The following is a 16,155-nucleotide window of genomic DNA, read 5'->3' on the forward strand; positions in this document are numbered from 1 at the left end:
CTACACTCTTTGTCCTGATGGCCTGTCACCCTGTTTATTAAGAAGCCCAGGAGCAGGGTCCCCGAGAAAAGCCCTGAACTCAGGCAAACCCTCTGCCCTCGGGCGTCGCCCTGCCACGGTGTTGGTTTGCACGTCACACGGGAGTGCGGCAACGGACATGGCTCAGACGCAGGACAAGGGCCGGAGCACCCAGATCCCACACGTTCTCTAGCCAGCGTTTCTGCTCAATCTTGTTTTTAAAGAACCTGCCCTGTTCCTGCGGTGGGAAAGGCCAGGGTGCCATGCTTTCTGGGACCCCCCACGCTCTGGAAGAGGCCAGGCAGCGCTGGGGGGGCCACAGCCCGCTCCTGCTCCTGGGGGTGGGAGGCGGCCGGGGGTGGGAGGCAGCCACAGCCGGGGGCAGAGGGATGTGCAGGGTCAGCCCGGGTGTGGGCTCTGGACCCTACGGGGGTTTCCCCAGAGGCCTGAGGTGCCGAGCAGGAGATGGAAGGGCTGGTGAAGCGGGAGCCCGGCTGACGGACCCGAGGGTCGTCACCAGAGGAGAGATGGACCCGGTGATCGCCACCGGGGGAAGGACGGGCCCAGGGGTCGCCGCCCGGGGACGGACGGACCTGGGGGTCCTCACCAGTGGACAGATGGACCCGGGGATCGCCACCGGGGGATGGACGAGCCCGGGACCAGGAAGCAGGATAAATAGCCGACACAGAACTGGGTGAGCAGACAACTGGCCCATTTGGGGGTAATTTCCTTTTATACAAGATAACAGATTTCAGATTTACTATCGGACTGAATCAACTTTGAGAAGCTCAGGGGTTTGCAGGGAGAGAGGCTGCGTTGGGCAGTCTTCCTGGAACCCGGCCCCGTGGCTTCTCTCGTGACGGCCGTGGTGACTGGTGACGGATTTCATCAGCTTGTCTCATCGTGTAATTCTATCATTAAAACCCTAAACTTTATCATATTTCCTTGCCCCGCTCCTTCTGCCGTAATGGCCCGCGCCCATCAATAACTGCAGCGTGGGCGCGAGATGGAGCGGCTGTCCGCCGAGGCAATTGCCAGAGAGCGGGCGAGGCCTACGCTTTTAATCTCAATATAGCACCGTTCGGACCAGCAGGAAAAAGAGTTGTTTTAAAATTAATTACCTTGTCAGTAGCTATTATGATTAAAAAGTGTGCCCACATCAATACAGCGTGCCTAATTCAGGAGCAGAGTCACAAGAAAGGCCATAAAAATCAATGGGTTAGGCCTTGAAGACAGAGGCTCTCTCCACTGACGGGTGAGCTCACCGCGTGATGCCCAGGCTGTGGGCAGGGTGCCAGGCGGGGCAGGGCACGTCGGGCCCACCAGCCCGGCTGGACGCTGGGGCCCTCTTTTGGTAGTTTTAACTGCTGAACGTGGTAGAAACCAACCTTGGGCTCGTCTCGGATCTGGGGGAGGCCATGTGCTCGGGTAGAACAACCTGAACAGCAAAATACGGTGGGAGCTTCTGACAACCAGGCTTCCCTCTGAGCCGCCTTCAACAGACCCACCTTCCTGGAAGCCACTCTCGGGACTGCACGCTTACTCTGCCCCGCGTGGCGTGCTGGCCCCCAGCATGGGCTGCGGGGGCCTCAGCCCCGGGGACAGTCACTGGCGTGGGCTGGGGGTCCACAGCCCCGGGGATGGTCCCTGGCGTGGGCTGGGGGGGCCGCAGCCCTGGGGGATGGTCCCTGGTGTGGGCTGGGGGAGCCGCAGCCCCGGGACAGTCCCTGGTGTGGGCTAGGGGAGCCGCAGCCCTGGGGACAGTCCCTGGCACGGGCTGGGGATCTGCAGCCCCGGGGACAGTCCCTGGCGTGGGCTGGGGATCCGCAGCCCCGGGGACGGTCCCTGGTGTGGGCTGGGGGGACCTCAGCCCTTGGGGATGGTCCTTGGCGTGCCAGCTGCCGGCACACGGAGCCTGAGGTGGGGGCAGGGAAGGGGGGGCCCGGGTAACTGGGGAAGGACCCCAGCGGCACCCTCAACTCCGTCTGACCAGAAGGACACGGAAACAGGGTGCAGGCGCACTGAGCGGGGCCCTGACTTCGCCTTCGCTGGTGCTGCGCTCGCTCTTGTGACGCGCGGGCTCACAGCCCCGTGCTGTCAGGACAGCAGCTCGTTCCTGGATGGCCGGGGACCGCGCACGCCCTCCCGCCCGATGCCAGGAACACGCGGGGGCCCTGCCCTCCGGCCAACGAAGAGGCTGCCCGTGCGGCCTGGATGCCCCCGTAGGCGCTGGGCTCCGACACGGGGACAGCGGCCGCCCGGGGGGCCCACCACGCAGGGCGTCCCGGCGACCTGCATCCTTAGCACGGGGCCTGCCCCTGCCTGGAGACCAGAGGCTTTATTTTCTGCCGGCTGGCTGGCGGGGCGAGCTCTGGGAACGGCCCGGAGAGAAGCCCTGGGACGCGGGCCTTTGAGAGGCTGACAGCTGACGGATGGCCGCCCGCAGGGCGACAAAGGCACTGTGTGGCTGCCGCGTCACGCCGCTGCTCCCTGGGAACTAATTGCTTGGAGTCGCCCCGGGCAGCTTTATTTTTCTGGCAATCATTTTCTCTGAATGCCCCAAAATGAGCATGAAACAACTCTTTTGACCGGACATAAAAGTTAAATGTCCCAATGTTGACCAAATTAACTTCAGCGCTGTGACAATGGACTGTATCTGTGAGAAGACGCTTGGGACAAAGGGGCGCTTTCTGCCCGGATTTCACAGTTGTGATGTAAGATTGTTCCTGCGGACCTGGCCGGGCCACACTGCAAAGGGAGACACAAGAGCCCTGTCACTTGTGGAAAAAAACCTCATTTCACGGCCGAGAGCTTGGGAGAGGCCAGGAAGGGCTGTGTGAGCTGGTCTCTGCGGCTGGGTTGACGCCCAAAATGCTACCCCCCAGGGTGTAGCTGTGTGCCTGACAGGGACCCTCCATGGGCACAAAGGTGCACGCAGCCCCCCAGAGGCTCGGGGAGGGTCCGAGCCATCCCCCAGGTGGATGGGACCCCAACCCAATGCAGAGGCCCCGACACCGCCATCCCGCATCTCTGAGCCTGGTTCGCTTCCCTAACTAGAGGTCTGTCTCCTCCTAACCTCTCAGAACAAGAGATTCCAAGCAAGAAATTATTGCGCAAAACATCAGTTGTTATTTGCCATAAAACCTGCCCTCTAGTAACACCAGAAAGCCTGTTTTCTGACGTCTGCAAGTTCACACATTTTGGACCAGAGCCTTCCTCTTGGGTGTTTTTCTTCATAAGTAGGTTCTCACTTTGAAATCATCTTCGAGTCACAGGAGAGTTGCAAGGATGGCACGAGGTGCCCCTCGGTCTTAACCCAGGTCCCCCGGCCCAGCCTGCGGGGGACCGGGCCGCCCTTCCCAGGCCTGGGTGGAAATGTGCCTGCGAGGCCCTCTGGGGAGATTGAGCCGGGACCCCCGCACTGCCTCTCTGCGCCCACGTCGGCCGCAGACAATGCTCCCAGAGATTCCCAACGCCCTGAATGGGGCCCCCTTGGTGGCAGCGTCCATTCAGGGGCCAGCGTGGCATTGTGCTCCCATCGGCAGAGCAGAATGCAGTCTGCTGGTGGCTGCCAAAAGGTTAGCAGCCCCGATGAAAGGGCGTCCGTCACTCACCGCCACAGAGCAGCCCTTTGTGCGGGAGCCGGCCGCGCCGGGAGGTCTGGACGCGGCTGGCTGGGCGCCCCACAGACACCGTCCATGGGAACGCAGAGGCCGCTTCCCCGGGCCGCGGAGCAGCAGTAGTTCAGGCCCTGAGGCCCTGAGGCCACTCGCCTCTGCCGACCGACCGCAGCCTCCAAGAGCGGTCCATTCCCCGGCCAGCTCGGCCTTGCCCTGAAGGTGGCCCGGGAGGCCTGTCCGGCCACTCCCGAGTCTGCCGTGACTGCAGACTCGTCACTGCCCATCCCCCTTCCCCTGGACCAAGAAGACTGTTCCAGTTGGGCTGCAGGCCGATGCCCCTGCGGGCTGACTGCCTGGAGCCTCAGCACCGACCCGGCTGTGCTGGCACCCGGCTACCCAGGCCCCGAGCGGCGAAGGCTCGGGTCCAGCCTGCTGTCCCTGCCTCCGGCAATCAACACCCAGCTCGGTCCACAGCTGGACACCCAGCCCCGAGGAGTGTCCACTGTGGATGCGGCAAGGGCAGGCAGACCCCCGTGTCCTCCACGTGCGGGGTCTCAGGATGACAGATGGACCTTGGGGACCACTGCCTCATCCCAGGCACAGGCCCTGACCTCCTGCTCCATCCAGGGCGTGTCCCGGCCGAGCACAACTTGGGGTCCAGGCGGGCCGGCAGGGCCCCCTGGGAAATTGGAGACACTTCCCAAGGCCAGGCGGGCTGGGCCCCCTGAGAGCGGGGCTGCTGTAGGGGAGGGCTCGCAGGTGCTGGGCTCTGGGAAACCAGGCCTGAACGGCCGATTACCCGGGGTGAGACGGCCTCTCCTGCCCAGACAACAGGGCCTTAGTGCTGATGCGGCGGAGGTCACAGGAGATCACCACGGACAGACGAGGACCAGAGGGCCCAGGTGGGGGCCCGGCGCACAGGCTCTGATGGGGCCGGGTGGCTGCGGGGGCCGAGAGCCGCAGCAGGAGGTGGAGCCCCCGTCCTGAAGACCACCGAGGCGGCCGCCCCTCTGGTCAGGGGCCCGAAGCTCTGACCGGGAAGCAGGGGCAGAGCAGGGACGGAGGCGGCACTAAGCAGGCAGGGGGCAGGGGGCAGGGGGCAGGGTTCAGGGGTCAAGGGGCAGGGCTTGTGCTTTATCATCGGGTCGACATGTGTCAGTTTTATATTTTTGGTAAACGGGAAAGCAAGCTAGGACAAGGTGAAAAGCCAGCCTCAATCCTCTGCAGAGGCGGGTGGGGAGGGGCTCCTCAGCACCCACCTGTCGAGCACGTAGCCCAGGGCCTTGTGCCGGATCCCTGAGTACACGGAGGGGCTGGTCTCCCAGGCAACCAGGTTGGAAGCATCATGGAAAAGGTGGATGTTCACCAAGTCGAAGGCACTGCGGGGACAGAGACAGGAAGCTCAGGATGCGGGCTGGAGCTGCTGGGTCCCCTGGGCGGCCCCCTGCCACCCCACCCAGCTCCCCGGGCAGGTTCAGCCAGAATGCCCGGGGCAAGTCCTCCTCTGAGGTGAAGTCAGAGGAGACACACTGGACTCACGCACGCGAGTCCTCACACAGGAAGGACCCCCACACAAAGGTTACCACCAGCGGCAAAGGGGCCCACAGAGGATACCAGGAACTGGCCTCAAAACAGAGGAGCGGGAGAGGGGTGAGGAGCGGGGAGGAGCTGGGCGCTCGCCCAGGCCTCAGCTCCCCACGCAGCTGGTCGTGCAGCCTGAAGACCCCGTGTGGTCAGGGCTCCCCGTGGGGTCCCTGGGGGGACTAGGGGGTTCAGTTCATGCTGCAGAAGCAGCCCTGAGCTCACAGCCCCTGGAGAGCCTTGGGGAAACTCCACAGCCATGCCTCCTGGGGGCCTGCAGGGGTGTGGGGAAGCTGGGGGGCCCGTCACCCCCAGGAGCCCTGGGGCGTCGCTGGGGCCTATCTGGTTCACAGCAGAGCAGGTGGGTGGGCTCCATGCCCCCTGCAGAGTTGGGGCCACCAGGCCCTGAGACCCAGCCTGACAGCACACGCCCCCCCCCCGACCCCCCCGGCCCGAGCACATGGAGGAAGCTCCAGCTCTCTGCTCCAGCCACACAGTGACCACTGAGCCCAGGCGGCCCCCAAGCCGTTCCCTGGGCCGTGGGTGGCAGCTGGGGGCCGGGTTAGGAGGCTGTGGTGGTCTCGGCTCCTCCCGCCCCAGAGCTCTGGGACCCCGCCCAGGGGACGCCCCGACCGCGTGCAGCCCCTGAGAGGGGGTTGTGTGGACGTGGGGGCGGTCCCGAGAAGGGGCCGCAGCGGTCAGCCAGCGGAGCACTCGCAGTGTAGAGCCAGGTGGGCACACACACGCCGGCGGGTGGGGTGCGGGCTCCTCGAGGTACCCCGTCCCAGCAGAGGGGTGGGGGCGCCCGACTTCCCGAGGGTCCCCCCACTCTCACTCCGAGCGCTGCTGGCCGTGGTGACGGGGGCCACCAGCAAGTGCCGGGACACGGCCTGGGCCTCTTGGCCACGCTCGGGGGCCCGGCATCGCAGGGCCCGGCAGCCCCGTCCAGCCGGCGGGGGGGCGCCGGGGCTGGCCGCAGGGGCTGTGGGGAACGTACCAGTCCGCGAGGCACCACCGCGTCCGGAGGAAGCCTTTCCTCGACCACTTGCACTGAAAGGCAAACAGGCCACACGGGTCAGCAGGGGGTGGGGGGGCGGCCGCAACGGCTCTAGACAACACTGCTGGGACCACGTGCCGTGGCGTCCTCGCCAACTCTGACCCCCAGGCCACAGCCTCATGCTAGCACGGCCTCCTGGGACATCTGCCCCCCCAGGGAAGCCCGGGGCTGGTGCCCAGGAGGGGTGTAGGGAGGGCCCATGTGGTCCCGACACTGCGTCCAGGGCGGCAGGGGCTCTGGCCCAGCCCAAAGGGCCTCCCGTCACCAACCCCCCATCCCCGCCCACCCCCCAACACCCAGACTTCACGAGGGGCTCCTCCCATTCCCGCCGGCGGGCCCCACCCTCTGCACAGCCTGGGCTGGCCGGGTCACAGCGATCTCGAGTCCGGACAAGCCCTTGCTGGGTTCCTGCCTCACTGGCCTCCTCTCTGGTCATAGGTGGTTAGAACCACCTCGCCGGTCGGCACGGCTACTGTGGAACCGGGAGCCCCTGAGGCTGAGAACGGCACCTAGGGTCTCGTGGGAGTGGTCACGGCTGGTCCTCGGGGGCCCTCGCCCCCTTCCGTGCCAGGGCGGGGGGCGGAGGGGGTCTCCAGGTGCACTGGAGGTTGGTGCCTCCCCCGCCCCCCGGCAGCCTCTCTGGAGAACCAGTGACTGACCCTCCATCCGGGACCACCGCCCCTGCAGAGGATGGGAGGTGGTCACCGCCACCCTGCTGCCCTTGGGCACGTCGGGAAACTGGAAGCCGCAGTGCAGAGCGGCCCTGCCTCAGAGGCCTGGCTTCTGGGCTCAGGGCAAGCCTTCAGAAGCAGGACCAGGGTCCGGACCCCCGGAGTGGCCTGCGGTCCATACCCACGTGGAGGGGGCCGGGGTATCTGTGCACAAGCTTCTGGACACAGATGCTTGCTGCACACAGAGGAAGGCTGCGCGGGCGGGGCTGGGGTCTCCCCTGCCTCCCACCGTCCCGTCCACCCTGCTGGGCGCCCTGGCCATCACCGCCTTCTCCAGGCCCGTGGCGTCCGGGGCTGGCCCGCTGCCCCCTGGTGCCCACCCCGACTCTCGGAGAGGCCCTCAGCCCTGGAGAGGAGACCACGGCGGTCGGGGGTGGGGGCACGTCGTTCAGCAGACAATATCAAGTGCCCGCTCAGGTACCCTGTTAATAGGATTCCTTTACCAGCAGACGGATTGTGAGCACAAGCAGCTTCATCTACTAAAAGACACCATAAATCTCGGTGAGAAGAGGGAGGCTGCGGGAGGCTATCAGCACACAGCCCCCGTGAAAGGCCCGCCTCGGAGCATTAGCGGGATTAATTCATCTTTCATAAGAGCTCGGAGCGGGCCCCGTGATCTATGGCAACAACCAATTTCTCACTACGGGCTTGAGGAAAAAAAACCGCCTCGGCCCCAATCGACTACACAAATCTGCTTTTTAAAAATGGTCTCGCATTATCTGAAGTGCTGCTCCCAGAGGTAGTGTTTGAAACGCGTGTTGAGCCAAAAGAACCCGTAAATCAGCGGGGAGAGTTCTGTTAGTTTTAAACACGGTGGGCTGTAATTATTTGGAATGGCATTATGCCTCCATCATGGTAATTACATTTAGATTATCCTTAAGCGGTGGTAATAAAAGAAAGAGAAATCAGTCTTACACTAATTCCCTCCCCCAAAGTGTGTGTGAACGAAGCGGAGGGGCGGGCCTGCCTGCACAGCAGGAGCGCCTGCCGGGGGCCAGCCACCCCCACAGGACCCCAAGGGCGGGGGCGTCCACTAGACACGTGGCCCTGGGGTTTCTCACAACTGAGAAATCCCAGACTATCGACAGAACGGTAGAAGCACATGCGTTTTTCTCAGTAAGATTTTCCTCCCGTTAATTCGTCAAGACGAAAGGAAAATGAACAAGTCCTAGAAACTCAGAGGACGTCAGACCCAGCAGAGCACAGACGCAGGTGCTTCCGTGGGGTGGAGCGGGGGCCCCAGGCTGGGGTCACCTCGTCCCAGCGACACAGAGCTGCGACACAGAGCCGCGATGCAGAAATCTGGGTCCCCACAGAGGCACCCCGCCTCCTTCCCCCAGAGACGCTCTGCCCTCTGCCTGTGGCGGGCAGGGGGGCCCCGCGGAGCCCGCAGACACTGCTAGCCCCTCCCTCGGAGGGTGTGCATGTCGGGGGGGGACCACGACTGAGCCCCTGACGCACCTACCCATCCAGCCGCCCGCCTTAGCCCCCATCACACCCCCGGGGCTTGGCGGGAGAGAAACGGGGGGACCCCAGGCACTCTGGGCCTGGAGAGGGTGCCCTGCAGAGCACAGCAAGAGGGTGAGGGGTGCGGGCACCCTCAGAAGAGGCCATGGTCCTGGGAGGGGTGCAGGCCAGGAGGCGGGCTGGGCTTGCAGAGGCTCTGGGTCGGGCGCCAGGCCTCCCTGCAGGGAGTGGCCTCGTCCACGGGGCTCCTCGGCCCAGGAGGACGCGGTGACCGTCATGGATGACCTGCTCTGAGGACTGCTCCAGTCCCCGGCCTCGAGCCTCTGGTGACCCGGCTCCAAGGCCACAGGGCAGTGAGAAGACCCCAACCTCGGAGTCAGCTGTGAGTGACGGGGATGAGGGGCACTGGGGGATCAGCTGAGTCTCCGGAGTGATGGGGATGTACCATGCACGTCCGCTTTGGGCCGGGTCACCAGGTGCGTCCCGCCTTGGTGGGTGTGGAGTGGGGCGACGTCCTGGACACCAGGCAGCCCCTGGGGGGCAGCGGACGGGGCAGTGGCACCAAGAGGGAACCAGCTGGCTGGGCAGAGGCTGCCTGCCAGCCCAGGTGCCCGCCAATCTGGGGCCGCACTTGCCTTGGCCTGCCACGGTTCAGGGCTCGAGTGCCGATCAACGGAGAAAGTCGCAAACAGATACTGAGCTGCTTGGGTGGGGGAAGGGGGGCTACCTCAAAAACTCCCCACCCGGCCCTCAAGTCCTCGCCCCATGAGGCCCTGGGCCCAGCGCTGCCCACGGGCTGTCCAGCCCCTGCTCTGACCAGGCGAAGTGCCCTGCCTTCCCTGCTGGGTGCACAGACCCCGGACATTGCCAGGGGTGTCAGGGTCCCCCCCTGCAGAGAAGCTGCTGAAATACCAGAGCCTCCTACTTGGCCAGTTCAGGGCGGTCCCTTACCTGCCCCCTGGAACCCTGCAAGCTGGCCCTCCTGCTGTCAGAGGCTGGGACCTTCCCTGTGGTCCCGCAGACCCCTCCCAGCCCCCCAGCTGGCACCATTTCTACTGTGGTCCCCGGTTATTCTCAGGACGGGGCCAGTGCTGGCTGCAGAGGAGCCAGGGGGAGTCTGGATGGGGGTGAGGCCAGGAGACCTCTCAAGCTGACTTCTCAGCCCCTGCCTTGTTCCCGGGAAGCTCAACCACCCTCCTGCTGAACGCGGCTCTGGCCAACGGCCCAGGAGGACTGCAGGGCCCATCGGCTGGGTTGCATGGCGGGGGGTCAGGGGAGGGGGCACCGAGGAAGGAAGCTTCCGGAGCTCCCCCGCCACGCCCTCCCCAACCCACAGGGCAGAGGGGACAGTCTCTGGGGCAGGGACTGCGGTGGGCGGGGCGGCGGGCTGGGAGGCTGCCCCTGACATCAAGTCCTTGGCGGGGACAATGGATGGGGAAGCTGTGCCTGGCGGGACGAGGGGCTCATCCTTCATGGAAGCAGCCACAATTCCTTCACCGCAGGAGCGGCTCATAAAGCAAGTTAATAAAGCCATGGCCTTGCTGAAATCAAGTGCCGGGTGCAGGGAGGGGGCGGGGGGCGGCGATGCTCTTCCAGAGTCGGGGGAGGGGGCGGGGTGATACCCAGCTCTCCACACCCCCACAAGCGTCACCGGGTCACGTCCCCCTCTGCATCCACAGGCCCCCAGGGAAGGTGATCCGTCTGGGTCAACCTGTGGATTTCACCGTCAGGAGGCTCCAGAGACGCTGGTTATTACAACATTCTCTGAGAGTACTGGGATCCAAAACTGTATGTGCAGTGTAATGGAGGCATAAAAATAAGAAAACTGTACAAGAGTGCCTGAAACGCCCAGGAACCGCACCCAGGCTTTCTGACTGTGTCCGAGCGGTGGTGAGAACAACCCACGCCTGCCTGTGCTTCCGGAGCTCGGAGCTCGGGGGAGCAGGCACCCCAAGGCTTTCCCTGTGGAAGCGTGGGGGCTGCTCAGCACCCTGGGGCCGGGGAGAGCCCCCGAGGGCCTGCGCCCCACGCCCCAGCGTTCCCGTCCGGAGTGTGCCTGACACGCACAGCGAGGTTTGCTGGGAGCCCCAAGGGACAGTCCTCCTGCACCCTCGGGGGAAGGGTCTTCTGCCTGGGAGTGACGATGGCTGGAGGACTCATCTGCTGATGTCAACCACGGGTCCTCCAGCCCTCACCCGAGGCCACCCGCCAAACCCACCTGGGGCGGGACCTCCAGCAGAGCAGGACGCCAGGGGCACAGCAGCACGGGGGTGGGGTGGGGACGTCCTGTTGTGGAGTGTGATGCGTTCACGGCCCCGGCCCCACGCTGGGCTGGCGGCCCTGGCGGTGACCTACCTCGGGGAAGTAGTCCTGCGGGAACTTCTCCTTCTCCAGCATGGGCGTGCTCTCCAGTGTGTCTGAGTAGATCTCCTTGCCGGTCACCTTCTTGTACTTCTTGGCTGGAAGAAGGCCCAGGGTGACCTCAGTTCTGCACCCCACCCCCGGCTCAGGGCCACGGGGTCCCGCGTCCCACCCGGGCAGCCCCGTGTGGCCGAGGGCTTTGCCGAGAATGGCCGAGAAATTGCCATTCCTGCAGCTGGACCCTGACCCTGGACTTCATCACCCTCGGAGCACCTGGCCTCAGGTTTAGGGGGCTAATTCGCTCCTCTGAGCAAACGGCTGCATTTAAAAGGGCTGTGGCGCTACCGTCCACTCGCGCTCCAGGTAAATTTACTTAATAACATTGATTTCCTCGGGCCGTCACTCACAGCCAGGGAAGGGGAGTCCTTATGTGAGACTGGGTCAGGGCGCAGGCAAGGTGGCCGGGAGCTCTGGGCCCGCTCCGCACCCGCCCTGTATCCGGCCGACCCCTGCACACCCAGGCCAGGATCACTCCCTTCACAGACCATTGTCCCTGTGTCCACCGCGGGGCTAAACGCAAGCTTTCACTGGGCTGGGGGGGTAGAAGGCTGCGAGCCCTCCCCACACGCCAGCAGGGAGCCTGGCAGCAAGAGAGCCTGCTGAGACTGCCCCAGGGCACCCCCACCGACTGCGGGGGCGTCACACTTTCCCTGCTCCAGGGGGGACGGGGGGAGGGCGCTGGGGTGCTCGGGACAGAGGACGAGCCATCCTGCCAGAGTGCCCCTGGGGTCTGGCCCGGTGTCCCGTGAGCAGCCCCAGCTGTGCTTTGTGGAGCAGGGCCTGCCCCCCAATCCCAGGGAGCCCAGGGACAAGACGAGAGCCCCCTCCACCGGACCCGGGGCAGGGCTGCGCGGGTCCTGCCGCGCCTCTGACCTTGTCCCCAAACCAGAGAGCCGGGCCCCTCTGCACCTCAACTGACCCCCCGGCTCCCCACACCGCGGCCTCTGGCTCCCCACGACCCGGCGCCTGGGGGAGGCTAAACGGACAAGGGCCCAGAGAGGCCCGAGCCCCCAGGACGGAGGAGGAGTCTGCTCCAGAATGGGAGCACGGCAGCCAGTGCGCAGGACAGGTAGGGTCAGAGCAGAGGAGGTCAGGGAGTCCGCGGAGCGGGGGGCGCTGGGCCGGCTCGGGGAGCCAGGGGCAGCCTGGGCCCCCACGCCATCTGCGGAGGGCACGGGCCACATGGAGGTTCGGCCCCGAGGCTCGCCGGAAGCAGGGCGGGGCTAGGGGCCACGGCAGGAGGCCGTCCTGCTGAGATGAAACCTGGGTCCCTGAGGAAAGAGGAGACTGGGGAGGGGTGGGTAGGAGAAGGCCTCGGTCTTTCTTAAACAAATAAGATTTTATTTTTAGAGCAGCTTGGGGATTACAAAAATTGAGCTGAAAGTGGAGTGTTCCCGTCCTCCTGGTGGCTCAGATGGTGAAGAATCCGCCTGCACTGCAGGAGACCCAGGTTCAGCCCTTGGGTTGGAAAGATCCCCCGGAGAAGGGCACGGCTACCCACTCCAGTCTTCTTGGCCGGAGAATCCCAAGGACAGAGGAGCCTGGCGGGCTACAGTTCCCGGGGTCACGAAGAGTTGGACACGGCTGAGTGACTAACTCACTTTCATACCTTCCCAACAGCCTGCGTTGGTGGGCTTGCCCGTGCTGGGGGTCCCAACAAACGCAGACATCACAAATGCACAGATCCACCACCACAGCCTCACAGGGCACTTCCGCGGCCCTGAAACCATGCCCCACCCAACCCAGTTCAGTCAGCCTCCCTTCTGCTGCCTCCACAGTGGGCGGCCTTCCCCAACAGGCCACAATCCCTCAGGAACACACGCTTGAGTTCCTCCGTGAGTTTTTGTGTCTTGATAGTCATTTCGTTTTGCTGCTGGGAGATATTCCAAGTCTGGACATCCCACAGTCTGTATACTCTTTCATTTATAAAGGACACACTCTGGTTACTTCCAGTTTTTGCTAATTATGAAAAAAGACACTGTAAACATTTCTGTACAGGTTTGTGTGTTGTCGTTAAGTTTTCCAATTGGGTAAATGCCAAGAAATATAAGAGTGTGTGCAGCTTTGCAAGAAATTGTCGAGCTGTGAACCACAGAGGCCGGACCGTTTTGCTTCCCCACCAGCAAAGATGGAGACTTCCTGCTGCCCCACATCCCGCCAGCATGCCGGCAGATTTCAGGCATTCTCACAGCGGTGTGGGGGGTTTAACCTGCATTTCCCTGACGGCATATGATGTTGGATAGTTTTTCATCATATCTGTGTATCTTCCTGGGTGAGATTCTGTTCAGAGCTTTTGCTGTTCAGTCACTCAGTCTTGTCCGACTCTTTGTGACCCCATGGACTGCAGCACGCCAGGCTTCCCTGTCCATCACCTACTCCCGGAGCTTGCTATCACTCATGTCCATTGATTTGGTGGTGCCATCCAACCATCTCATTCTCTGCTGTCCCCTTCTCCTCCTGCCTTTAACCCTTCCCAGCATCAGGGTCTTTTCCAATGAGTCAGTTCTTCGTATCAGGTGAACAAACTGTTGGAGCTTCAGCTTCAGCATCAGTCCTTCCAATGAATATTTAGGATTGATTTTCTTCAGGACTGACTGGCTGGATCTCCTTGCAGTCCAGGGGACTCTCAAGAGTCTTCTCCAACCCCACAGTTCAAAAGCACCATTTCTTCGACACTCAGCCTTCTTTACAGTCGAACTCTCACATCCATATATGACTACTGGAAAAACCATAGCTTTGACTATACAAACCTTTTTTGGCAAAGTAATGTCTCAGCTTGTCTAGATAGCATATTAAAAAGCAGAGACATTACTTTGCAAACAAAGGTCCATCTAGTCAAGGCTATGGCTTTTCCAGTAGTCATGTATGGATGTGAGAGTCAGACTGTGAAGAAAGCTGAGTGCGGAAGAATTGATGCTTTTTGAACTGTGGTGTTGGAGAAGACTCTTGAGAGTCCCATGGACTGCAAGGAGATCCAACCAGTCCATTCTGAAGGAGATCAGCCCTGCGTGTTCTTTGGAAGGAATGATGCTAAAGCTGAAACTCCAGTACTTTGGCCACCTCGTGCGAAGAGTTGACTCATTAGAAAAGACTCTGATGCTGGGAGGGATTGGGGGCAGAAGGAGAAGGGGATGACAGAGGATGAGATGGCTGGATGGCATCACTGACTCAATGGACGTGAGTCTGGGTGAACTCCGGGAGTTGGTGATGGACAGGGAGGCCTGGCGTGCTGTGATTCATGGTGTCGCAAAGAGTCGGACAGGACTGAGCGGCCGAACTGACTGAGCTGAGAAGAGTGCGACTGGACGGTAGTTTGAGCATTCTTCGGAACTGCCTTTCTTTGGCTCACTTTTAAATTGTGTTGTTTTCTTATTACTGAGTTTTAAAGAGTTCTTTTTTATTTGGATAACAGTCCTCATGTGCCTTTTCAGATAGTCTCTCCCAGTCTGTGGCTGGTTTTCTCATCCTCTTGGCAGAGACAGAACATGTTTTTCACTCCAGTAAACTCCAGCTTACGATTACTCCTTTCATGGATCATGTTTAGTGTTGTATTTAAAGAGTCATCACTAAAGCCAAGGTCACCTCCGTTTTCTCCTACGTATCGCCCAGGAGTTTCATGGTTTCATGCTTTGCAGCTGGGTCTCTGGTTCCTTTTGAGTTAATACTGGGAAGGTGGTCACCTCCGTTTTCTCCTACGAATCGCCCAGGAGTTTCATGGTTTCACGCTTTGCAGCTGGGTCTCTGGTTCCTTCTGAGTTAACACTGGGAAGGTGGTCACCTCCGTTTTCTCCTACGAATCGCCCAGGAGTTTCATGGTTTCACGCTTCGCAGCTGGGTCTCTGCTCCTTCTGAGTTAACACTGGGAAGGTGGTCACCTCCGTTTTCTCCTACGAATCGCCCAGGAGTTTCATGGTTTCACACTTCGCAGCTGGGTCTCTGCTCCTTCTGAGTTAATATTGGGAAGGTGGTCACCTCCGTTTTCTCCTACGAATCGCCCAGGAGTTTCATGGTTTCACGCTTCGCAGTGGGGTCTCTGGCTCCTTCTGAGTTAACACTGGGAAGGTGGTCACCTCCGTTTTCTCCTACGAATCGCCCAGGAGTTTCATGGTTTCACACTTCGCAGCTGGGTCTCTGCTCCTTCTGAGTTAATATTGGGAAGGTGGTCACCTCCGTTTTCTCCTACGAATCGCCCAGGAATTTCATGGTTTCACGCTTCGCAGTGGGGTCTCTGGCTCCTTCTGAGTTAACACTGGGAAGGTACAAGGTCTGTGAGTAGATTCACCTTCCGTGCTTATGGACAGACCCCAGCGCCGCCTGGGGAGACGACTGTCTTTGCTCTGTTTTATTTGTCTTGCTCCTCTGTCAAGAATCAGGTGACTGTGCGTGAGGATCCGCTTCTGCTCTTGCTATGCTGTTTGGTCTGTTTGTTCTTCCAGCAACATCTCGCTGTTCTGATTGCTGCAACTTTATAGAAAGTCTTGAAGCTGAGTAGTGTCAGCGCTCCAATCTCGTTCTCCTCCTTCAATACTGGGTTGGCTATTCTGGGTCTTTGCCTCCTCTCCATGTGAACTTTAGGATACATTGGTCAGTACCCACAAAACAACTTTATGGGACTTAGAACAAGCTTGTGTTGAATCTGTGGATCAAGTTGGGAAGAACTTGACAATACTGAATCTTCCTATAAATGAACATGGACTCTCTCTCCACTTACTTGGGTCTTCTTTGATTCCTTTAATCAGATTTTATAGTTTTTCACATGCAGATATTGCCCATATCTTTTAAAAATAACCTAATCGGTTTATGTGTGGCCGTGCTGGGTCTCCATTGCTGCACGGGGGCTGCTCTGGTTGAGGGGCACGGGCTTCTCACGGCGTGGCGTCTCTGGCCGTGGAGTGCGGGCTCTAGGGCCTGCGGCTTCCAGCAGCAGCAGCACAGGGGCTCAGCAGCTGCGCCCCCGGGCTCTGGAGCACGGGCTCAGCGGGTGGGGCCCCTAGCGTGGCATGTGGGGTCTCCCCAGCTCGGGGGTTGAATGTGTGCGTCCTGCGCGGGCAGGAGGAGCCTTTACCACCGAGCCGCCAGGAAACCCCAATGCTGCACGTGTTTTGTTGGATTTATCCCAAGTACTTCTTTTTGGTATGTGAGCTATGTTCTTAATTTCAAATTCTACTTGTTAAATGCTATTGGTGAAGCCCTTGCCTTGTGCTTATTAACCTCACATCCTGACCGTGCTCACTGGTACCAGCTTCCGCTGCTACCGCTG

At 61.3% G+C, this 16,155-nt stretch overlaps 1 protein-coding gene across 3 annotated transcripts in view; it reads right to left on the reverse strand.

The window, feature by feature from the left end:
• INPP5A (inositol polyphosphate-5-phosphatase A) overlaps window positions 1-16,155 on the reverse strand; it is a 146,161-nt gene that overhangs the window by 28,761 nt on the left and 101,245 nt on the right. For 2 of the 3 annotated variants that reach the window (XM_024986036.2, XM_024986037.2), the window contains exons 6-8: window positions 10,830-10,933; window positions 6,217-6,269; window positions 4,898-5,017 (exon numbers count right to left, since the gene is read on the reverse strand). In XM_024986036.2, coding sequence (XP_024841804.1) covers window positions 4,898-5,017; window positions 6,217-6,269; window positions 10,830-10,933 — 277 coding nt within the window. Of the gene's footprint in view, window positions 1-2,303; window positions 2,767-4,897; window positions 5,018-6,216; window positions 6,270-10,829; window positions 10,934-16,155 lie in introns of those variants that run through there. The other variant, XM_024986038.2, reaches the window with a different exon arrangement.

The sequence above is a fragment of the Bos taurus genome, chromosome 26 (assembly GCF_002263795.3).
Source record: "Bos taurus isolate L1 Dominette 01449 registration number 42190680 breed Hereford chromosome 26, ARS-UCD2.0, whole genome shotgun sequence".
In the NCBI taxonomy this organism is placed as follows: domain Eukaryota; kingdom Metazoa; phylum Chordata; class Mammalia; order Artiodactyla; family Bovidae; genus Bos; species Bos taurus.